This window comes from Camelus ferus, chromosome 6, assembly GCF_009834535.1.
Source record: "Camelus ferus isolate YT-003-E chromosome 6, BCGSAC_Cfer_1.0, whole genome shotgun sequence".
NCBI lineage: Eukaryota > Metazoa > Chordata > Mammalia > Artiodactyla > Camelidae > Camelus > Camelus ferus.
The window spans coordinates 53,705,095-53,729,789 of record NC_045701.1 but is presented as its reverse complement, the minus strand read 5'-3'; the positions used below and the strand labels follow the sequence as shown (position 1 = coordinate 53,729,789).

Here is a 24,695-nt window from a genome sequence, read left to right as displayed (position 1 = left end):
TGTTTACAAATGCTCAGGTCTCCTTTGTTTTGAAAAAGTGTCTTTGCTCCTGTGGCACCTCCAAATTACAATAGTATTTCTTTTTTTAAAAAAAAATTTTATTGAAGTGTAGTTGATTTACAATGTTAGTTTCAGGTGTACAGCAAAGCAATTCAGTTATACATATACATACATATATATATATTTTCTTTTCAGATTCTTTTCCATTATATGTTATTACAAGAAACTAAATATAGTTCTCTGTGCTATATAGTAGATCCTTGTTGTTTACCTATTTTATATATAGTAAAGTGCATCTGTTAATACCCAATCCCTAATTTATCCCTCCCCACCCTTTCCCTTTTAGTAACCATAGTTTGTTTTCTATGTCCATGAGTCTGTTTTTGGTTTGTATAAAGAATTTATATCTTTTTTTTTTTAGATTCCACACATAAGTGATATCATATGATATTTGTCTTTCTCTGTCTGAGCAACTTCACTCAATATGATAATCTCTAGGTCCATCCATGTTGCTGCAAATGGCATTATTTCATTCTTTTTGATGGCTGAGTATATATATATATGTTGATGGACATTTAGGTTGTTTCCATGTCTTGGCTATTGTAAATAGTGCTGCTATGAACACTGGGGTGCATGTGTCTTTTTGAATTATAGTTTTCTCTGGATATATGCCCAAGAATGGAGTTGCTGGATTATAATGGTAAGTCTATTTTTAGATTTTTAAGGAGCCTCCATACTGTCCTCCCTAGTGGCTGGACAATTTACATTCCCATCCACAGTGTAGGAGGGTTCCTTTTTCTCCACACCCTCTCCAGCATTTATTATTTGTAGACTTTTAAAGATGGCCATTCTGACTGATGTGAGGTGACACCTTATTGTAGTTTTAATTTGCATTTCTCTAATAATTAGTGTAAATTACTATCATATTTCTTGCTTTCTTTTCACTGATAAACTTCCCTTTTCCTCTTTATTTGAAACCTGTCTTCAGTCGACTACAAGACTATCATCTGCAAGGTGAACAGTGATTTTCACCAGCCTCATGTTCTTCAAGCACTCTCTGTATTTCCTGACTTCTCAGTATCATTTGATACTACTGACCACCCTTGCTTCTTGAAATGGTTTCTTTCTTTAATTTGGCTTGCCTGACACTGGACTAACCTGACTCTTTTCCCACCTCTGATCCTTTCTTCTCTGTTGCCTTAGATGCCTCTTCTTCCTGCTTCTACTCTTGGGGAGCAATTCCCCAAGGCTCAGTCTCATTTGTGGGGGTTGAGCCATCCACGAAGGCTTACCTCTATATTAATGATTCTTCTCTGTGTGATCTGATCCTCTCACAAGATTGCCAGGCTTATTTACCTAATTGCCCCCTAAATGTTTCCACTGGGAAATACGGCTTTCACCCCAAATTCAATATTTCCTTTTTAAAAAGCCTCATCTTTCCCTGGCTTCCCAAAATCAGCTCCTCCCAACTTCCCTTTCCCAGTTCAGTAACTCCACTGTTTTTCCTGGTCACCCAAATGTAAAAACTTTGAAGCATTTATGACCTTCTGTTTTGAGACCTCGGTTTTCATCCCAGTTCTTCCATATACCAGCCATGTGGTTTAGAACAAGTTATATAAGCAGATAATCAGTCTGGCTATCAATTAACTCACATTAAATAAGGATAATAATAAAAACTCAGGGTTGTTGTAAGGAACACATAAAGTGTCCTGCATGGCACTTAGAACATCAAAACTGCTCAAAAGCTTGTTTGTTTGTTTTTGTGGGGAGGGTGGTAATTAGGTTTATTTATGTGTTTAATTTTTCTTTTTTTTTTTTAGTGGAGGTACTGGGGATTGAACCCAGGACTTCGTGCATGCTAAGCACGCACTCTACCACTGAGCTATACCCTCCTCCAAAAATGCTCAAAAACTTTTGATAACCGCAATTCTTTTGAAATTCCCTCTTTCTCCCACCCCCTACTACTCACCTTACCTGCCAAATGCTTTTTCTTACATTTAAGTTATGAACAGATTCCAAACCAACCTTCTGGATTCTGGTCCCTTGCTCTTCCAATCCATCACACGTATTTTAACTGAATTAATCTCATTTGAACATTGCTTTCATGATGTTACTACCATGCATCAACTTTTTAATGGCTCCCGGTTTTCTATCTCAGAATCTAAACTTTTGTCCTTCCTTGTCAGCCTCACTCTACGCTCACTTTTCCCCAGAGCATCTCCTTGGCGTTTCTTCCTTTCTTCTCCCTGGCTGGTGAGCATGCTGTGCTCACTTCTGCCTCTTGATTCCACATGCCAGTCCTCTCAAAAGGCCTAACTCTTATCTACCCCTTCAGATCTGCTTAGATTTATCTTCTTCATAAAACATGCCATGACTGCATTGATGACTTTCTTTCAGAGGCTAGGTTATCACAGTTTTCAAAGTGGGTCTGTATTTCACAATTTAGTTGTTAGAGTAACAGAATTTTTCTTCTCATTTTTAATGAATGATTAAAAAACCTTAATATGAATACTAATGATCAAAAGATGGAAATAACCCAAGTGTCTTGCATTCATCACTTGAAATACATTTGGGTTGTTGCTGTCTTTTGGCTATTTTAAAATATTCATATACAAGTATTTGTGTGAACATATGTTTTCAATTCTCTTGGGTCTATACCTAGGAGTAGAATTGCTAGGTTATATAGTAGCTCCATGTTTAACTTTCTAAGGAGCTGCCAAATTGTTTTTCAAAACAGCTGACCATTTTGCATTCCCACCAGCAATGTCTGAGGGTTGTAATTTCTCCACATCCTAGCCATTACCTGTTACTTTCATCTTTTTTATTATATCATTCTAGTGGGTGTGAAGTGTTATCTCATTGTGGTTTTGATTTGCATTTCCCTGATGCCTAATGATGTTGAGTATCTTATGTGCCTATTGGCCATTTGCACATCTTTTTTTTGGTGGAGGGGAGAAGGTAATTAGGTTTATTTATTTATCTTTTGATGAGGATTAAACCCAGGACCTTGTGCATGCTAAGCATGTGCTCTACCACTGAGCTATACCCTCCCCCCTGCACATCTTATTTAGAGAACTGTCTATTCAGATCATTTGCTCATTTTTAATTGGGTTATTTTTCTTCTTATCATTGAGTTGTAACAGCTCTTTATAGATGCTAGATATGTCTCTTAAAAGATAAATAATTTGCAAATTTTTTTCCTGTTCTGTGGGGTTTTTTTCTTCACATTTTTGATGCTGTCTTTGAAATATCGGCATTTTTGGTTTCCATAAAATGCCACTTAGTTTTTCTTTTGTCGTTTTTGCTTTGATGTCTTATCTAAGAAGCCATTATCTAATCCAAGGTCACAAGGGTTTACGCCTGTTTTCTTCTAAGAATTTCATAGTTTAGATCTTTTTTAGGTCTGTGATCCATTTTGAGTTAATTTTTGTAGATGATGTAAAGCACTTGTCTAATTTCGTTCTTTTTCCATATGGATATCCTTTCTGATGTTTTTAATACAAATCTCTCAAGAGACAGATGTTGCTTAAGAGCTGGTGACTCTTGTCTACTTGTTTGTCTCAGTGCCCTGCACTGTTCTAAGCACACAGCCACCTTGTTTGTGCGAGTGTACATGTGACTATTTCATATCGTTGTCATGGGCAGAATATTTCACAAGGTGATGTGATGTTCAAAAACTGTTTTCTAAGTATCACCCAGAATGGTTTTCTACAAAAAGCTTTCTATAATCTGGAGCAGTAAATGCAAGCAGTGCATTTCTTTCCCCTGGAAGTAGATTTCATTGTTATCTCAGAGGCTTTCTTTAGGTCTGTGTCCCGGCAGCCCCACTCCCAAGCTAGTCTTCCTCGTTGCTTAGTTTGCTAGTCCCTTTCTTGCTGTTTACAGTGAATGCCCACTTCTACCAAAAAAGTGGCTCCTGCAACCTTCCTACCCATCCTTAGTTCACACTCCCTGCCCCTTGATTTCTACCTCCTTAGGAGCTATACCAGTATGTTCCATTTTGGGCCATCCCTGAGACAAAGAGAGAATTCTGCTCACCTGGTATTTGACAGGAATAATTCATTACAGTTCGTCTTCCTGGCTTCATATGGCGTTTTTAAGTGCATTTCAAACTACCCTTACACATCCACACTCACATAAACTTTCTCTTTTTCCCTCCTATCCCCCAACCTCTCTTTTTTTCAAACTCAGTGGTTATATTCTCTTTGAAGAATATAAAGCACAGGGTAAGTAGGCTCAGAGAAAAAGCTGAAGTCAACCTGCAGATTACCAAGCCTGAGGGCCGCATTTGACGGCAGATCTGTGAGGTATCATTTGGTCTAAACCTAAGCCCAGTGCTTGGTACCTTATTTGGATATTGCTGCTTTCAAGGCTTGAGCTGTTCTTCCAAACACTGGAGTTCTCGGCTACTTTTCAGTATGATGTAAGTACCACAAGTATTGCATTGTCTTAGAGGTTCTAGTGGGGGGTTTCAGATAAGATTCCACATCTGAACACACTGGAAAACGTTAGATCGAAGTAAACATTGAAAAAATGCACTTGAAGATCTCACTTGATAAACTAGAAAAAAATCCCTAGTTTCAGAGATTCAAGCCTGACTCCTCTTTAATCTTCAAAGCAAGCAACAGCTTGAAATATTCAAAAAGGCCTAAAGGGACCAGCTGCGCCCATCTTAGTCTAATTACTCCTCCAATCGTTCCTTCAGAGGGTCACTGCCTTCCTGTGCTTTAAACTGCTCAAACGTAAACTGCTGATATTCTAAAGCTAGTAAAACTCTCTTATAAAGCTATAATTAAGCTATTTTAAATACTAAGAAAAGAGGCTGTTACTTTCAATATCAAATCCCAACCCTGCTCCCTGCCCTTAATGAAGGGAACACTCACAGAAGCCGGCAGCAGTCAGAGTAGCAGGCAGCGTGGTGGGAGGGTGTTCAGAAAGTAACTCGCCAGAGAGTGAGACAAGAACTAGAATGTGGAAACTGAGCATTAAAAGGGTTTCTGAGACATGACGTCTTGGCTTCGACAAATTTGTCTGAAGGAAAGGGAACAGTCAGAAAAGATACGGATGTTTTTGGTTCTGTAGAGGCATGTTTGAGAAGCTGTAGTTATTCAGAGCTTACTGGAGTACTTGCAAAGGTTGTTAAGGTACAATTCTTAGCCTCTTTCCCGGCTCCATTTAAAATCTCTAACCCTCCACTTCCCGCCTCCCCAGCTTGTTTTGTGCCATTTATAATGTATGCTGTCTCCTAGCTTATACATCCTCACATGTTGCCACAAATCTTTGGGGGATAAGGTGTGGAAATAAACATGTATATTTAAAAGCCAGGATTTCCCCAATAATAAGATATCTCCACGGGGCAGACCTAGTGTTTCTTTGACATTTTTGTTGATTTGGTACCAGCATGTTTTCCATTTTGTTTATGCCAAGCTATTTGTAAATTTGTGGGCAATGCAAAAATTTGAAATCCCTGCTCTCAAAGAACTCATGTTTTATTTAGGGATATTAAAATCACAAAAGGAAACTCCTGAAGGTCCTGTCCAGGTGTCCAGTAGCTGCTCTATTAGTTGTGTCTATTATTGTGAATGTAATGGCATGCCCAGAGAACCTGAGATGCTGGATGCAACTAAAAGCGGTGACAGACAAGTCCAGAATGCAGAGTTTTGGAATTTGTAGAGAATAAAGAAGAATAGAGAGAGAGAGAGAGAGAGAGGAAAAAATCTTCTGTGATCTCAACACCCAGAGAGCTTCTTAACATTTTGGTGTATTTCCTTTCAGTCTTTCTTCTCTGAATATTTAAGAATAGATATGCTTGTGATTTGACAGCTGCATGTACAGTTCTGTCCAGCTTTTTTTCCCACCCTTACAACCTATTATCTATTTTATCAGAAACATTTTCCTATATATTTTCAACACCATAATTTACATAAACATTCCCTCCTCGCCGGATGTTCATACTGCTTCCAAGTGAATTGTCTGGAACTTCCATGAGTAGAAATAATTGGAGAGTGCAGAGACTACAGACTCCAAGCATCAATTTCTCCATGATGACTAGCTGAAAATACTGTAGTGGTTTTCCCTATTTTTGGTGCCAAACCTCTGGCATCTGACTAAATTTTGCTCCTTTTCTTTCACTCCTTTATGGGTCCCACCCCTTACTTGAGGCCTCTAACCTTGTTTCCCAACTGTGTTGCTGAACCAAGTGTTATTTGCCTGGCAGGGAGGGAGAGGGGTCCCTCTACGAAGAGTTTGACACAGCTGAAGACTTTGAGACTTTTAAAGCTGGGATCTTTTATGGGACCTGGGATATTTTATGTGAGTCTTCCTGACCTAAACTTTTTGAGTCCTGTGTTTGCCAGCGGGGCAGTTTCCCTGGCTAGCTGTTTCTGAATGGAGCCCTCTCCACAGAACGCAACAGTAAAAGAGGGAAGTGGAAGCAAAGTGGGAAGCAGGAGGACCGGTCTCCATCACTGGTCAGTCTCAACAGGTGAAGTCCTTTAGGTCTTCTCGTACCTGCTGGCACCCTTTCGGAGCTATTAAAATTCCTTCCACGTGTGGCTGAGGGTGGGGTAAAGGATGTATAGCCATCTAAATGTCTTAATGACTGTTAGTTCTAAATTGCATATAAAATATGCAAATACGTACAAAGAGTTGAAGAAGCTGGAAACAGCTTCCGAGTAAAACTCACTGCACTGATTTTTCCCCCTCTAACAAGAGCATCGTAGGATCTTTATGACCCACTTCTGGTTGGCGCTTCCGAACGGGTTAAGAGAGAAAGCAAACTCTTGGGAGCCCAGCAGGAGTTGCTGATTGTGCCGGACACTGCTTGCAAAGCAGTTTTTGTGGTTCACCTCCCTCTGGGTTTTCTCATTCTTTTGTTGGATATACATGGAAATGCCTTGGGCATTTACTTTTTAAAGTTTTTTACGTCCTCAACTCCCTGTCTCCAGCTCCCGGAGTGCGGCACCTCTCGCCGGCCCGAGACTTCTGGGCTCGCTCCAGACGTGGGGAAGGGGCGGGGGTACTTTGTTCCCAGAAAACGACCTTGCCCTGGGAATTTCCTGTGGCCATTTCTCACGGACGAGCCCCCTCCTCCGGCGGGTAGCGCCGACACCCACTGCCGCAGGCCCTCGCCGAGCCAGAGACGCGAGCGCGGAGAGGAGAGCCCCGCGCGCCCACCCGCGCCCGGGTGGGAGGCCGCCGCGCTCCCCCGGCTCCCCCTCCTCAGGTCCCGCCGCCGAGAGCCCGGATGTTGGATTCAGTCCCTACGCCGGGTCCTTCATTTCCATAAAAGGGCAGCGGCTCGGCGGGGCTGAGATTGCTGCCGCCGCGGGCGCCCCCCGCCTCCCCCGCACAGCTCATTCCCCTGCCGCGCGCCGCCCCGCCCCCAGCCCGGGAGTCCGCGCGGCCCCCGCCGGCAGCGCGGCCGCGGGGGACTGGCGTGGGGGAGGGGCGAGGCGGCCGGCCCGGTGCGGGCGGCTCCGAGGGGCGGAGGAGGAGGGAGCAGGCGCGCCCGGCCTGAGCCGGACTCCGACGGAGGGGGCGGGGAGAGAGGGTGGAGCGCGGGGGGAGAGGCGAGGGGCCGCGACGACCGGACTCCATTAGTCGCTCCGGCCGGGAGGCAGCGCTTCTCCCTCGGAGGAGGGAGACCCGTCGCCTACGCCGCCGACACCGCCCGGCGAGCCGTCGCCTCCCCGCCTGTTGCCGCGCGAGCCCCGGGCCGGGAGGGTGAGGAGCGCGCGGTGAGGGGCCGGCCCCGGCGGGGACGGAGAGGGAGCGCGGGCGGGGAGGACTGTGGAGTCCGCGGGCGGTCTCCCCGGCCAGGGTGCGGCCAGCAGGCGGGCAGGTGAAGCCCGCCGCGGTCCGCTAGGCGAGGGCCGCTAGGCTGGGGCCGCGCGGGGCCGGCAGGAGGGCGGCGCCGTGTCCGCCGGGGGCCGCCGCGGGGTGGGAGCGCGGGGCGGCGACCGGGAAGGGGCGCGGGGCACAGAACCCTGCCTGCGGCGGGGCCCGCCGCCGCTCTCCCGAGTTCGTGCGGAAACCCTCGCGTCCACCACCTTCTCTCACCCGGCTGCCGACTCTGCCAGTTCGGTGGGATTTGCCTTCCTTTGGGGGAGTGACGCTGACGAGAGCCATTTCCTCCGTGCTCGCAGGAAGAAGCCATGGCTCTGGACGGGATAAGGATGCCAGATGGCTGCTATGCGGACGGGACGTGGGAACTGAGCGTTCATGTGACGGACCTGAACCGCGATGTCACCCTAAGAGTGACCGGGGAGGTGCACATTGGAGGTGTGATGCTCAAGTTGGTGGAAAAACTCGGTGAGTAGCATCCCGGCCGCGTCAAAGTAACGACTTCCCAGACTCGGGGCGGGGCGGGGGGGACTTAAGGCGGGAGGAGGGGTGGATTTAGGAAATCTTGGTTGGCATCTTGCAGATACTTCTTTTTTAATGTAAGATCTTAAAATATTTAAGCAAATAGACACCCCCCCCGCCGCTTTGAATCTTGTTTTTTTACTCTGAAATTTTCATGTGGTGAGCCCAGCCTCCCAATTAAATACAATTTAATTGCGTAGTTACCGAAGAAAACTACTTGATTCTTTATATTGAGCGAAGTCACATGAAAAGAAATGAGAAAAGTGCGCAAGTGAATGTTGAGAGGGTTATATTACGGGGTTTGTAGTTATCAATTATGTATCTTCAGTGTACCTGAATGTTGGTGACGTTTGGTATTGAGGATAATGCGAAATCTATTTAAGAATAAATTCTGCTGGAAAATGTGCAACTTCTGGAGCCAATATGAAGATTTTGTAGCTGTACTGCTACGTGGAGTATATTAAAATGTTCCAGTCATCCATTCGTACGAGGGGTGCGGCAGTGTTCTATCTGTAGTCCATGCTTTAAGCTATTTCGAGCGTTTGATTTTGTATGAATGACAAGATAGTGAAAGAATTTTGTTTTAAAAAGCAGATATTATTGAACTAACTCGAGACTGACAATATTTGCTTGGGTACAAATATATTGATTTAAATAATCAAATACTAGGGTATCCAGTAATGTGAAGTGGAAGAAAATTTTTCAGTACACATTTTGTTTGTGATGGATGAAACCATTTTCAACTGGAAGACTCAAATAAAATGATTTAATAGATGATTTTGTTACAAGAGAAATACTTGGAGGACTGTTTTCCTGAACTTTAATATGTCTTTTGTTTGTAAAACAAGTTCTGATAAGTGGATACGTGTAACATTGTTTTTTTTTGTTTTTTTTTGTTTTTTTTAGGCATTTTGTGTGTGTCTTTTTAAAGCATAGTGTTCCTTCTTCAAGCCACTCTGGAAATGTAGAGAAGTGGTTATTTATTAGGAAATGTATTTCTTACCAGGAGATTATTGTATTTCTACCATATAAACTTAACAAAACAGTGCCCCAATGCACTTTGCAGCGTAAGGCTGAGTTCATTTAGGTGGATTTTCTTTGGATTTCTACAGTAAGTTTAATTATTGAAGGACCATAAAGAAGCTCCTTACAAGTTAGTCTCCTCCTTAGGACTGCATTGTTTGGCTCTCTGAGACGAAGCCTAGGAAAGAGAGCCCCCCTGGTAGCCCTTTGAAAATGAGATTTTGCTGTCTGTATATCCAATTAACTGTTGGTTAGCATTGCATGCTCTTACCTGATTTGACTAAATCAATTAGCAAAAGATTTCTGAACCGTTTTTGTCCAGCACTAGTGTGGGATTATTTAAGGAAGAAAATCTCAAATATAGTTGTTTATATTCCCTTTGTTTTCAAAGGAAATAAACATTTGCGGCGGAGATGGCTTTATATATGATAAATGGACCTTATTAATGCACAGATTTCAGGAAGAGATGTTTCTTATTCTGAAAAAGGAGCTGTTGAAGGTGACTGAGACAACTTGTAGTTCTTGAAAGCCTGGCTTTATCTAATGAATAAATAATGGCTTCTATATTTATATTGCATTGATTAGAGCTGTTTATCACAGAATCACAGGCACAAATAGAAATACAGAGAGTAAACTTTTTGCAGGCAGAACTGATGTTAATTTTCAGTGATTATAATTTTATTCTTTTAATGTTGATGCATTTTTAATTTTTTGTGGTGTGAAGAGGAAGCCCAAGGTAAGAAATGTTGTGTACATAAAAGCCTTACATCTTTCTCATACTGAACCAATACTGAGCCCCTTATATTTTGACTTTCAAATAGAAAATGTTTTTCAGCATAATTCTGACTTTCCTGTTTGGTAATAGTAGAGTTAAGTGATTTTTTTGCTCCTGGTTTTAGGATTAAATACTTTGAATGGCAAGCTATTTTGTTACCTATTGGCAGGTAAATGGAGGACAGCATTTAAAACTTACAAACCAGGCAATCAAACTAGAAAAGAACTTTATAATTCTTCAGAGTTGCCTAACACTGGAATGGCCTGCCTTCTGAAGTCCTAAGTTGTGTTACTGAAAGTATTAAAGGGCAGACTGGATGGTTACTTGTCAGCGCTAAAGTAGATCAAAGCAGCTTGCCGAGTCCAGATGGTGAGAGGTGGAGATCGAGGTAGGGATGTGATGGCACCGGGTCTCATGTCCCAGGGGATTGCAGAGCAGGAATGGACACTTAGCAGAACCAGGCTGCTCTGGCCTTGGAACTGTGGTGGTACAGCAGAACAGCCTATCTTTTCAGTTGCAGATGCCTGCTTGAAACCTTTCTTATTCTCATCAGAGTGTGTGTGAATACCAAAGATTTATGCTTTAAGGCTGTCTTCCATATAGTGATAGCAGTTTTTTCCATGGAATTGATAGATTCCACGATGACTCCTCCCTTCAACATTGTATTATAATTTTTGTGTGTATGTGCACATGTCAGATTTTCTGGGAAGAGGCTTCTTAGCTTTCATTAGATTCTCAAAGAGGTCTATGATCAAAAAAAGTTTATAATACAACTGTAAGGTTTGGCCCTTGAAGGTCAGTCTTATTTTGAAAATAGTGTTCATCTCAGACTTAGGCACTTTAATTAAGCAAGTAAAAAAGTAAATAATGTTTCCTTAGTATGTCAGCAACATCTTTATGTTTAGTTAGAATCTTGTAAAAGACTTGTGCACTTCAGGTAAGGTCATTCAACCATGATTCTTACCTATAATGAAAAAGAAAATGAAACACCAAAGAATATGAAAACAGTTATATGTATGTGTCTGACTGAGACATTGTGCTGTATGCCAGAAATTGACACATTGTGACTGACTATACTTCAATTTAAAAAAAAACATAATTCTTAGATTTTTGACTTTAATTCAAAGATCTGAATGATCCCTTTTAAATCTTAGTACACAACACATTTGTCATTCTGCACTAATCTTTTAAAAAGAAAATAGTGTACACCATGAAAAAGTGGGCTTTAGGGAGTTATATCCTGATGTCACAGAAACTTTTTGCGTCTGTGACTTTAGTTTAGGTTGATACTAGACAAATAATCTCCACACTGTATCCCCCCAGTGTGAAAATAGAAAGTTACTTCATATTTTAATTTCTTTAAAAAAATCCAGATTGAAAGCATTAAATAGAATTTTAAAAATTTATTGTACTTTTTGTTAACAGTTTTCAAAGTTGTATAGTTTTTTTTTATAAGAAAAGAGTTAAAATATAAAACATTAGGGTCAAGGATTGTACAAATGAGGCAGAGAATAAAATTATGAAATAATTATATTTAAAAATAATGTTATAAGGAAGAGGTCCAATTTTATGGGATTCCCTGACGTTCCTCTGGAGATCATCGAGAAGTATTAAAACTGATCTACTAATAGGATTCAGAACTTAGTAAATGTTGAGGATTCTAAATGCCAAAGATGCTTTGTTTCACTGCATTTTAGTATCAGTTTATAAAAATTGTCTTTTTTTATACTATGTACAATTAAATTTTTACCTTTCTATAAAAATTCATATTAGTTGGAGAGTAAGTAATTTATTATAACATGGAACTCAGTGAATGGATGTTTCCAGCCCACAGCTCTGTGAGCTTGGAGGGTGGAATAGGCCATGTGATTTTTAAAATTTCTTCTAGCTCTGATTCTATGAGGAGGAATGTAGACGTTGGATTAAATCAGATTAAATAGTAATCCAGAGAAAAAGATACAAGTTGGGAGACTCAGGAGTAACTAAAAACAAATGTATGGCGTTGACTTAAAAAATTTGAGGAATATGGTTCTGGATGTAGCCTTTGGAAAGAAGTCATCTTTGCTTTAAAGTGTGTCATGATCTTGCCACAATGATGAAATAGAGAACGTTGATGTTGTAGTTCCATGTTACGATGGAGTTAGGTTGTGAATTTAGCACACATAACTGCCCCCCCCCACAAGATTTTGGTTTACATTACCTTAAAAATCCCTTTAAGTGATCCTGAAGTATGGTTTCCATACATTCATTCCATCTCACAGAAGTGCAAAATAGCTAGGTTTTCCTTCAGAAACTCCAAAAATAAATTTCTTTAGTTGAGCACCAGATGAAGAAATTGGCTTGCATTAGGGGCTTTGTTACACAGAAATACTTTAAATGCTAGGATCAGAGCTTGGCAAGATGCGCACAGGGAGAACCGCATATGTTACTGGACAGCTCCCTCCTTATACTCCTGCTTACTGCTCCTTGGGGAAGACATGCTTAGTTAGTGGAATGGTGTCTATGCTGTTGAAATCCTCAGTTTTACCCCCTGAGGGCTTATGGTTGAATTCATAAAAATAAAATATCTACATGATACAGCCTTATTGCATTCATAGTGAAATATATTATGATAAAACCTTTTTAAAACTCCTTTGGAGTGTAGTGGGAGAAACACTTAATGGTAAAATCCTATATATTAAAGTGAGTTGAATTTTAGCTAAATATGTAGTATCTGATAGCAGGTTTACTCAGTGTTTAGAGAACTGTTAATGATCCACAGGAACTGGACATTGAATTTTATCTGTTTCTCAGCACATCTTAAGCTCCTTAAAAAAAAAGACAGTATGTAAACTTTACTAAAATTCTCATAGTACCTAATAAAAGTATAAGCTATTCCTTGGATGCTTTGTGTGTTGTTTGCTGCCATGTTTTATACCGTATTTTTTAAAAATCAACAAATACTGTTTGATTCCAACTAGAGTTAACTTACAGAGGCACTAAAAAGAATATTTTTTAAAATTCAGTTTCTTAGAAAAGATCTTGTTGGAAATGTTTACTAGCTGTTGAAGAAAACTGAAAGAAAATTTAAAGTTTGCCTTTTATCTTCAACTTTTTATTTTTTGAAATTTCAAACTTATAAGTTCAAGAGTAATAATTCTGAACACTGTAATCTTCATCTAGATTATCAGTTAGCATTTTGCCATTTAATTTCCCTATACACACATATACACATACATATTTTTTGGGGAACCATTTGAGGACATCACACACATCATAATGCTTTGTCTCTAAATACTTAAAATATGTATCACCTAAGAACAAGGACTTTCTCTTATAAATTACATTACAATGATCAAATTCAGGAAATTTAACATTAATTCAATACTGTTGTCTAACATGCACCCATATTCAGATTTGCCAGTTCTAGTATTTGCCTTTGTTTTTTCCATCCGGGATCTCATTCCACATTTAATTGTCACTAAAGTGGCCTCTTAGTCTCCTTTAATATACACAATGGCTACCAAGTTTGAAACCCACAGGAGAGTATGTAAAATGTGGTTTATTAATAATACATTAAGATACATGTAATAGTACCTGTTTCCAGACTTCATAGCCACCCTATAGAATAGTTCCTTAACTGTTGTCTTTCAAGACACTTTTACCTTTTTTTAATGGTAAAATCCTTTATCAGTGTGAATTTCAGTTCAGAATGATATTTTTGTAGGTTCTTTTTCAGGTACTTTTACCTTTAAAGTTCAGTTTTCTCCTTAGCTTACTATTAAATAAGGTATAGGTAATATTTTTAGACATCATTGGGTATAGAGTCCCCATAATGTTGGCTGCCTTCAGACTGTAGTAGATGCTAACAGATACACAGAATAATAAGAAACAGCATTCTGGCTCTGCTGTATATTGGTTCGTGTGATCCTTGAACAACTGATCCAACCTTCTGAGTAGGTTTTGACACCTGTAAAATGCAAATTAAAAAAAATAACTTTCTCATAGGTCTTGGTGAGAAAAGAGATGATACGTGTGAAAATGTATTACGTAAACTATTTGTACTGTACAAATGAGAGTGGCTACTTTCTCAGTGGCATTGAGAGTCCCTGATTATACTAAACTGGAGGGGAGGGAAGAACTCCTTTAAAAGGAGTTAAATCATAATCTAGACTGTTTAATAGGTTCCAGCTTTAATCGTGGAGAATTGTACTCCTTAGAAGGAGCTTAGTTTGGGACTGCTTTGTGCTCTCACCCCCTAAACAACAAGAAAAATAGCTATCATTCCACCCTTTCGCTTACTTCCAAACACACCTGCCTCTGTAATGTGGCAGAGAGCTGTTTAACTACTGTTTTCGTAAGATTTGTGAAATGGAATGGACCAATAAGTGGATGATGGTATTCCAGAGATTTGAAAAATTTATAACCATGAAGGCCTCTGTAGTATGTTTTTTAATTCAGTTATAACAGAGGAATGATATAAAATTGTGTCTGGGCATATGGAAACATTGAGCCCATTTAGAAACTAATGAAATTGTTTTAAGAAAAAAACTAATGTATGCAGTATTTTTATTTCAATAATTGTCTTATTGAAATAAAAATTAATAATGCTAATGCCATGGTAAGTTATAAAATGGTATATATATCCAATGTGAGGTAAACAAATATTCTAAAAGAATATTATAAAATAATTTTTTAATTGAGATGTGACATTCTGCACTTAGGTTTGTGGTTACAAATTCATATCCATTATAATTCATTTGTAACAAATTTTTGCATAATTACTGCATTTTTTGCTTGCTTTTTCTTAATCTCAAGCTTACTGATGTATAATTTATATGCAGTAAAATTCATACTTTTTAGTATAATGTGCTGAGTTTTGACAAATGATGCAGCCATGTAAAACAACCACAATAAAGATATAGAACTTTTCCAGCAATTTTTTCTCAAAAAATTTGTCTTTCTTAATAATTAGCCCATCCCCTCAACTTCAGCTCTTGAAAACTGCTGATCATTTGCCTTTTCTAATTCATGTAGCTTTGAGTGTGGTTTCTTTCACTTAGTATAATATGTTTTATTTTACTAAAAATATTTGTTAGCATAATACATTTTAGATTTGTGTGTGTATCAGTTTTTTTTATTTTTGAGTTATAGTCTATTGTATGGATGTTAAACCGCAGTTTATTCATCTACCAGTTGTTCCAGTTTTGGGAGATTATGAATAGGGCTGCTGTAAACATTTCCATGAAGGTATATTTTCATTTCTCTTGGATAACTACTGAGGAGAGGGATTGCTGTATAGTATCCTAAGTATATGCTTAAATTTATAAGAAGCTGCCAGACTTTTCCAAAGTGGCCACGTCATTTTACATGCCTGTCAGCATGGTATGAGAATTGAAAAAAAAATTTTAAGCGTTGCTCTGAGTCCTCCATTAGCACTTGGTATTGTCAGGTGTGTTTGTCTTTATTTTTGTTTAATTTTAGTCCATCTTAATGATTGTGTAGTGGTATCTTATTATGATTCTGATTCATGTTTCCCTGATGACTGATGATGGAGAGCTTTTCACATGCTTACATGCCATCTGTATATCTTAGTGAAGTGTCTTCATACATTTTGCCTGTTTTTTTTTTTAATAGTGTTGTTTGTTTTCCTGTTGAGTTTTGAGAGTTCTCTATATGTTCTAGATACAAGTCCTTCATCAGATACGCATTTTGCAGTATTTCCTCCCAGTCTGTGGCTTGTTTTTTTGTTTTCTTAGCAGTATCTTTCAAAGAGCAAAATTTTAAATTTTTTTATGAAGTCCGTTTTATCAATTCTTTTTTTCTGGATTGAACTTTTAAAAAATTGTCTTATGTAAGGAAGTAGGCCTAATTAAGGTCACAAAGATTTTGTTCTGTAAGTTGTATAGCTTCTGCTTATTTTTATATGTTGAGGAGGAAAAATTGCAAAGTGTAGTAATTATAATGTATCAGGAAGGAATTAATTATATCATATCATTTTAAATAATGTAATTACAACTTTAATTTGGTGGAATCTGAGCTGTAAAATAATACTGCAGTGAAAACTGATTTATTGTCAATCTACTAGAAAAAATTTTTAGAACTTCAGTCATAAAAAGAGATCTATAGTAAAACGTCTTTGAATAGTTAAAGAAAAGTTTCAGGGTTAAATGCTGTAGAAATGTTACAGAAAGAATTAAGTAAGTTTGGATTCCAATCCTGGCCATCCCCCATAGTAGCTGTGTGATTTTATTTATTTATTTTTTTAAGTCAGGGTTTTCATGTTAAGGATCCCAGTTTCCTTATCTGTACAGTATAGATAAACACAGAATAAGCCTTCATTTAAGTTTGTTCCCTTACCTTTGTAATGTTGTTAGGGTTCTTTGAAAAATGTTTTTTAAGTATGGTATCTTTCTAAACTAGAAGATTCCATTCTGAAACAGTACTGTTGTGTATAAAGAGTCATTATTCAAATCCTGGTCTTTCCTTCATTGAGAATATTATACTGTTTATTTATAGTGGCTCAGAGTTATGTGGTGAAATGTTTTGAATATTATATTTTCTGATATTTTCTCTCAAGTTTCAATAATTCTGCTTCTAAGTGAATTAGGGTACTTAAGATAAGCCATAAATGATTGAAATGTGAGGTTTGCATTTGGATTTCCTTTCCTTTCATGATTTAGTTTTCAGATTCGATTGTCTACTATTTAGTTGTATAAGGACCATCCAGCTTCAGTGTTATTTTGGGGCATTCCTTATTCAGTTTTCAAGGTTATAGAGCTGACAACCTTTAGCCCAGAGGAGGTGACATTTGCTTTGAACTCTGTAGTGAATCTTTTTAGAGATATTTACCTATCTTATTTTTATATCATGCTGTAACTAAAAACTACATCAGGTATTTTAAAGATAAATTGTAATTTCAAAGCATCAGTGTAATGATGGTTTTGATATCTTTTTCTTAATGGAACACTGAAGGTTATGAATAAAACACCAATAAAGTGCCAGTGTTATTGATTGTAGATGGAGGTATCTGTTGGGTAAGTGCTTCCCAGCTTACTGTTCTTTAATGTAGTTCCTGAATTTTATAACCTTTGAAATTAAAAATAACTTGAAAAAAGCAAATAATTGCTGTATCATTTTAAAGTTTTATGGTGTTGATGGAATCTGTTGCTGTGATAGAATGCCTTGTTATGGAGCATAGACTGTGGGAGGGCCTCCTGATTGTGTCACAATCCCAACTTTACCATATTCTAGCTGTGCAGCCTTGCGCTGTGTGACCAAGCTGTCTATGCCTCTGGTTGCTCATCTGTAAAATGGGGATAAGGACAATACCTTTATCATAGGATTATTATAAGGTTTAAGTTAGTTAATATATATGAAGTGTTTTTGAATAGCCTTTGTAAATGTAGCTGTATAAAACTTCCCTTTTTACTGAGCTAGAGAAATAATATTTATATAAGATTGAGAATGTATCTTTTATAAAGGTAAGCCAAATAGTACTAACGTATTCTCTACCATATTAGGAATGTATTTTAACATTATTATGCTACTTTGCACCACTATGGGTAATATTATTTTTAAAAAATAGATGACAAAGATGTTTCAGAAGTAGTAGATTTTATGCTTCAGTGTATACAAAATTATAGATAAACCCTGCTAAAATGGAGGGTATTTCCAGTAAGTTTAATATTCTGGTTTAGGCAAATGCCTTCTTTAAAAGGTGAACTTTGTTGCTGTTTAAGAACTTAAGACATGGTCACTTAGAGGTACATATGACCTTGGCATATTCATGTTATTTTAACCTCTCCTGATTATTAATCCCACTTAACCTTAGTTTTCTTCTCTGTTTCTTGGAGTTAATGTAAGAAGTAAGTATGGTGTTAAAAGTATTAACAGAATCCCTGGTAGTTTGTAGAATGCCTATATTAAGAGCTCAATAAAATGTTATCCTCAGTTATTCTTCAAATATTAAGTAAACCCAAAACAAAAGTTTGAACTGTGGTTTGAAGTAGCTTGTCTAACTTATTTTCATTGTTTTTATATAGTATTTAACTAGAAATCCCTTCTTACTTTCTTGCTTTTGTAAGTTTTGTATGATTCTGAACTCTAAATATGTTCCCTGAAGCCAGACTGCCTGGGTTCGAATACTGGCTTCACTACCTATGAGCTCTATGACCTTGTGTCAAGTTATTTAGCATTGCTGTGACTTAGTTTCCTTACAAGTAAAATGGGGATGATAATATACTTATGTCGTAGGGTTGTTGTGAGAATTAAATGAATGTGTATGTGTAAAGCACTTAGAAAGCACTAGCTAGAGGGACTTGTTATTTTATTGAGGATCCTAATGACCTCTGGGATATCTTACTATTAAATATTTTACCTTATGAGTTTGGCGAATAAATGCCTTAAAGAACTTAGTCTAAGAGAGAAGGGCTTTAGAGCAAAATGAGACATCGATGTGTAAATATTCCTGCATAAAGATAATTCTGTACACTCATATTCTATTTTTGATAGGTTAGGGAGGTTTATAGCATGAGACTTTTGTAGGAGTTAAAGAGGTATGTGAACTTGACCTCATCAGTAATAGCACAAGCAAACATTTATGCAGGGTCAAGCATTATATTAGGAAATGGAACACAGTCCCCACTCAAAATGTGAGCAGCTCTCTAGTACCAAAATGAAAACAGAAGACAGGTTGTGAAGTGCCAAATAAGTGGTACAGGAAGATGGTGGAGATTTAGAAGCAGGAGCAAAAACTGGCTTTATTTGAAGAGGGCCAGGGTGAAAAGTCAGGAAAAAAGGCATTCCAGATTGATGACTGCAGTGTTTATGGTGTTTTTTGTAGACTACCTTAGAGAGGTGGACTATAAGATTTTAGAGAGGAAAGGTATAGGTAAGTAGGTTAGGAAATGGTATTCTGTTCTCTTCTATTAGTCTGTCACCCACTTAATGTTTTAAATGAGAACCTAGTGAATGCTAAATACTGTCCTATGAATGGAAGAGACAAGAAGTGAACATTAACTCACTCTACTTGCAGGCTTAGGGGCAAGACAGTCTTTAAAAAAGTAATTGCTATAATGTGATGACTATTACGATAACTGAAATAGTTATGAGAGTATGTGCCAGGGAACCTGACCTAGTATACAGGGAAGGACTTCTGTAGGAAATTACTTTTAAATTGAGGGCTGAAAGTGGAGTAGAAATTAGCCAGGAGAGTGGTAGAGGATCTTAGGGGGTGAGGGATAAACGAACAACAGGTTGGAAGAAGATGAGAAGTTGCAGCATGGGAGCAGGGGAGGGCTGCCATTTGAAAAACCGAAAGAAGTCTAATGGGGAACCAGTGACTTGATAAGCTTAAGAAATAAGCAGGTGCTTCAAGCGCATTGTAAACCAAGTTTAAAAGATTTAGTGTTAAACTAAGAGCTGTGAGATGCCAATAAAAGATTTTAAACTGAGAGAGACATCAGATCTTTTAAAATTTGAAGTTCGTCATGTACATATATGTCAATAATGTAAGATATAAGCGATAATAAGCCTCTTGGATTCCAAGAAATACTTTTTGTGTCATCTGCACTCTAGTCCTGTATTCAAATTTGTTTCTGAGAAAAATTTTAAATGTCAAAGCCAATAAAATACTCTTAAGTTGCTGCTTTCTTGAACCATAGAATAGCTGATGCCTTTGACCACCTTTAAAAGACAAATCCAGTTAGTACTTCTGTGAGTCAAATACTAACTGATAAATTCAACCTTGATGTTACTTTCTCAGAACTTGTCAGATGTTGACATTGCATGGACTCTGAGTCCAGCAGCTAGGAACTAAGCCAAGTTGAACCAAATTAGTAGCAAGCCTTCAGGATTGGGTAGAAAGTTACCCACCCTCTGGAAATGAGTAATTGGCATGACTTCTCATTGCATGTACTTTGTAATTGCACATGTGGTTTATGTGATCTGGTAAAGCGTCTCAACTACTATGAGTATATTTTGTAATAGCAAATAATTGAAATTGATAAACATTATTTTGGGTTTGTGTGTAACTTCAAAAGGCGATTTGTAAATTTTGTTGATTTTTGTTTTGATGAGTAAATTCATAAATTTTCAATCAAGTTACTTCTGAGGAAGAAATACTAGTTTGTCACTTTTTATCCAAAGTTTAGTTTCTAAATATTTTCGGTAACTGGTTGATCCCTCTGCTTTAGTTGGTTAGTCATTCAAGCTTCAATTTGAAACAGTAATTTTCTTATGCTAAAATTGAATGAGGTAGTTTAATTGAAATATATTGGCAGTTTGAATGATACGTAAACTTTGAAGCAGTTTACCGCTTCTACTAACAGATTAAAAGCATTTTTAGTAGGGGAGAGTATAGTGATAGATAAGTGATAGAGTGCATGCTTAGCAGGCGCAAGGTCCTGGGTTCAATCCTCAGTACCTCCTCTAAAAATAAATAAACAAACCTAATTACTCCCCCTCCCCCCAGAAAAAGAAAAAAAATTTTTTAAATAACACATCAGATAGGTTTTTCAATATTTCACAGTTTCAGTATGCACCTGTTTCAGTTATCATGGTTTAGTTAACACCAGTTATCCAATAACATGGTTCACATTTTAGTTACCACCATACTTTGATTAATTGCATAAAGTGCCAACTTTGCTTCTAGCTCTTCAGTCCACAGTTCATTATGTCAGTAACAGATGTGCATCGTGATCAGCGACCAGTAGCACTTATTTCAAAGTCTGTCCATAATTAGTTGCTGTATCTTTGTGTCCATGCATAGACAACAGAGTGTGTAGTTTTGTTGCCTCTGTCTCCCACTGATTAACTCATGAGATATTTGGTACAGATGGATAATTGAAAGAGGGAATTGGTCAACAAAGATAAATGTGCAGCAAAGAAACAAAAAGTGATGATGCTAGAAGTGAAATTTGAATCAAACGTAAATGGAGCCTTAGAAGAAACCGCTCACCATGGGAATGTGAGTGCTGCCGCCATTTGACTCTAGATACACAGCCAAAGGAATTCAGTGATGGCAGGTTTATTGACAATTGAGAAAAGTGGTATGACAGAAAAACACGAAGTTGTCTCAAAGAAACTGACATCAGTAAAAAACTTCATGTTAAAGGAACTCTCAGCATTGAAGATACAGAGGATAATATATTGGAAAATGATCCAAACAGGAGTATGACAATTTGCCAAGGCATAGACAAGTAGTATTCAAACTATTCTTGGTAACTTTTTACAAAGAAATGTAACACTTCACTTCTCGTTGTTTCTAATGTTTTAAACTACAATGCAGTAAATTCCAGCTTTACTATTTTTTCATTTCCCTTTGTACACTTAAAAGTTTTTAATGTTTGACAAAAATTTTTGTCATGAATAATTATAATTTTCCACTTTAATTATTATGAGGTTTTTTTTACATGTTGCCTGTATGTATTACAAATATTTATTGGTTTAATTCCATGTGCCAGGCCCTGGGCTCTGCCTTTAACATACAAAATAAAGATCAAAGACCCTTAATCTAGTGGAGAGAGTTAGTTACATAAAATTAATTATAATGAAGTGCCTCCTTGAGTGGATACCTTTCTCTTCCCCCCTCATGTACTATTCAGAGTGCTAATATGTACCTGTTTTAACAGGAGGGTCATTGAAGACTCGGAGACAGTAATATTTGATTTTTGTGTAGGATTTTGTCATCCTGATGATGGGGAAAGAGAAAGGTATCTACTCAAGGAGGCGCGAAACACCAGGTTCCACAAACTAGGCGAGAGCATGAGCTGTACCTGGGGATAGCTAAGCAGTGTGGGGCACAGATGGTTCAGATCTGTATAACCTTTTAAGAGGTTATAAGACACTTCAGCAACAGAGGACCTGGAAAGTTAAGTTGAGAAGTAAAATGATCCAGTTTGCATTTTAAAAGATAATTCAGTTTTGTAAAAAGTGGGATTATAGTAGTTTAGGTAAGGGATATTGAGGACCTGAACTAAAGCAATGTAAAAGGAGAGGAAGGGACAAATTTAACAGCTGTTGGGGAGGTAGACTCTGTAGTACTTGGATCGGAAAAAAAAAAAAAAGAGGGAGAAGAAATAACCTAGGGTTTGGAGAGAGAGATCCACTTGTAAAGATTTGAAGATTAGGTTAATGTAATTAACTATTTGTATGATCTTGGTATAGTCTTCCCTTTAATTTGCTGGATGGGTGGGAGGTAGAGGGGTACAGTTACTGAGTTATGGAATATTTGCATTCTTCGTTGCCAGTGTTGATTAACAAAAGTGTATGTCAGCTGAGATAGCTCTGGGACTTTAAAGCAGTCTATTTCTGCTTTTCATAGCTGTGGAAAGTCAGGAATATGCTTCTTTCTAGTATACTAATAATCCTATTACAGTAATTTCGATTAAGTCCTAGATTGTATTGTAGTGATGTGGTGTAGAATGCACTGCTGAGAATCTGTTGGGGATTATTCCTCTAGAATAAAGGATAGTTCTGGAAGGGAGGGTCACTCTTCAAGAATAAGATTAAAAATAATTGAGGAATTTACTTCTCGTCTCTCTTTCTAGAACAATCTTAAGGAACAAAGGAATGACTTGGAAGGTATTTCAATTATTTCTAGATGATAGAGTATTCATTTTATAATATACTTTTAACTTATAATATAAAATCAAAAGTGGTTAATTACATTATTTTTCTAGATTGCTTCTTTGCAATTGATACCTGTTTGTGTTCTTCACTTACTTTAAGCCCAGTTTAAGTTTGCATAGTAGTATATGCATTCTTCAAATAGTTAAACAGCTACCAGCTATAACTTTTTTGAGTTTTATTGTCTGTAGCTGCCATTATTAAATTAGTTAAAGACCTGTATAATATAAACATTCCCATCACATTTGTTTTTTTTGTGAGTGAACTGATGAGAGACTTGGGTAGTGTTGGCTGGTTCCAGGCAGAGCCTCCTGAAACCAGCCTTCACTTGAATTCCACACAGTTTCCATGGTTCATTCCTTAATTATCTGGTGAAATACCTTATCTTTCTTAGGATGTATCTTGAGTCAGTTAGGTTCTTGGTGTATGGTGGGGGATGGAGTCCATTATATATAAATAAATCGGCATTCCAATGTATGGACAGTATGGGAACAGAGAGAAGGAGTGGTTTGAGTGACTGTTTCACCATAGCTCTTGGGGACCCTAATGAAATAGCAGTCTCTGATGTAAAGGTTTCTCTGTGCCTGGGAGGCAGCGTTTGTTTACCTTGGGCAGAGCTGAGTGAATATGAATTTAGTCTGAACCCATTTTTTTTCATGCTGACTATTGAGTTGACATGTCAATTAGATACTTACATTAGAACTGGATTCTGATTTCTTTGCCACTGAGGAACTGTAGGACCCTCAACCAAGTTACTGACCCCACTGGGCCTGTTTTCCTTATCTGTAGGAAGAATTTAGATTGGGTGGATTTCCAAGGACCTTTTCAGTTCCCAGTTTACATGAGCTTTCGTAAGCACCCCTGTGATGCTGGCGGGGGAAAGGCACAAACTAATAAGCAAGTTACAATAAGATCCGCTGATGTCAGACTTAAGGAAAGTTTGTTGAAACTCTCACCAGAATTTAGCTCTCTGCTGCAGCTGTTTGCCTTCAGGATTGCTTGAAATCTTCCCCACAATAGTCTTCTTACCAGTGCAGGCCACTCAGCTGTGCGGTAGGAAAGGCAGGTGCCAAGTTAAGGAAGGGCAGGAAGGAAATACAGTCCCCATATTTCACTTCTCATTGCTTATTGGTCCCTCTGGCAAGACCTGGTATTTCCAGATTATATAATAATCTCTTTCCCTCACTGTAGGTGTCCAGTCTGTCTTCTTTCTCACTCCTAAATACCTATTTCCTATAAGAAATATTCAGGATAATCATCAGGGTTTTACTGTGAAGTGTAAATGAATTCTTTGTCCTCAAAGTCAATGTGTCCAAACCTGCTTCTTTTCTGAATAACTTTATCGTGGTTAATGGAGTGTTACTTAAGAATGCCACTTCTGAAATCACACTGATCCGGATTCAGATTCTAATGTCCGTGCACACTAGCAATTTGACCTTTGGTCAAGTTATATGACTCCTGTCTTTGGTTTTCTCATCTCTAAAACAGAAATTACAATAGCATTTACTACTTAGCATTTTTATGAGAATTAAATGGGAGTATGTTAAGTGCTGGTACATACTAAATGTTCAGTAAACAAACCTTAGTGCTATTATTATCATCCATTTGATTCTCAAGCCAGGACTTTCTAGCTTTCCTCTTCACCTTCCAGCTGTGCTCTCTCATCTGTAGTTAGTATCATTAAGACGTGTGATTCTAATTTAGACCTGTCCCTCATATTTCGGTCCTTCTCATCGGCTTCTGCCTGGGGTCAGGCCCTACTCCCAGAATACTGCAGTAAATTTCTTGCTGCCAAGTCCTTCCTTTTTCTGATTCATTATCCACAATCCCATCAAAATTACTTTCGTAAAACAATCTGATTGAGAACTTCCATTGTCTGTAGGATAGTTTACTCTTAGCACATGTTAAAATGCCCAAATTC

At 38.1% G+C, this 24,695-nt stretch overlaps 2 protein-coding genes across 8 annotated transcripts in view; one reads left to right on the top strand and one right to left on the bottom strand.

Moving 5' to 3' along the window:
* The window catches only part of LOC116664447, a 142,901-nt gene that overhangs the window by 7,471 nt on the left and 110,735 nt on the right, over nucleotides 1-24,695 (bottom strand). The gene's annotated exons all lie outside the window — the stretch shown is intronic.
* Nucleotides 7,566-24,695, top strand: part of FERMT2 (fermitin family member 2) — a 72,310-nt gene continuing 55,180 nt past the window's right edge. For 6 of the 7 annotated variants that reach the window (XM_032482056.1, XM_032482055.1, XM_032482053.1 and 3 more), the window contains exons 1-2: nucleotides 7,566-7,739; nucleotides 8,148-8,313. In XM_032482056.1, coding sequence (XP_032337947.1) covers nucleotides 8,157-8,313 — 157 coding nt within the window. In that variant the 5' untranslated portion in view covers nucleotides 7,566-7,739; nucleotides 8,148-8,156. The remainder of the gene's footprint in view (nucleotides 7,740-8,147; nucleotides 8,314-24,695) is intronic. The other variant, XM_032482051.1, reaches the window with a different exon arrangement.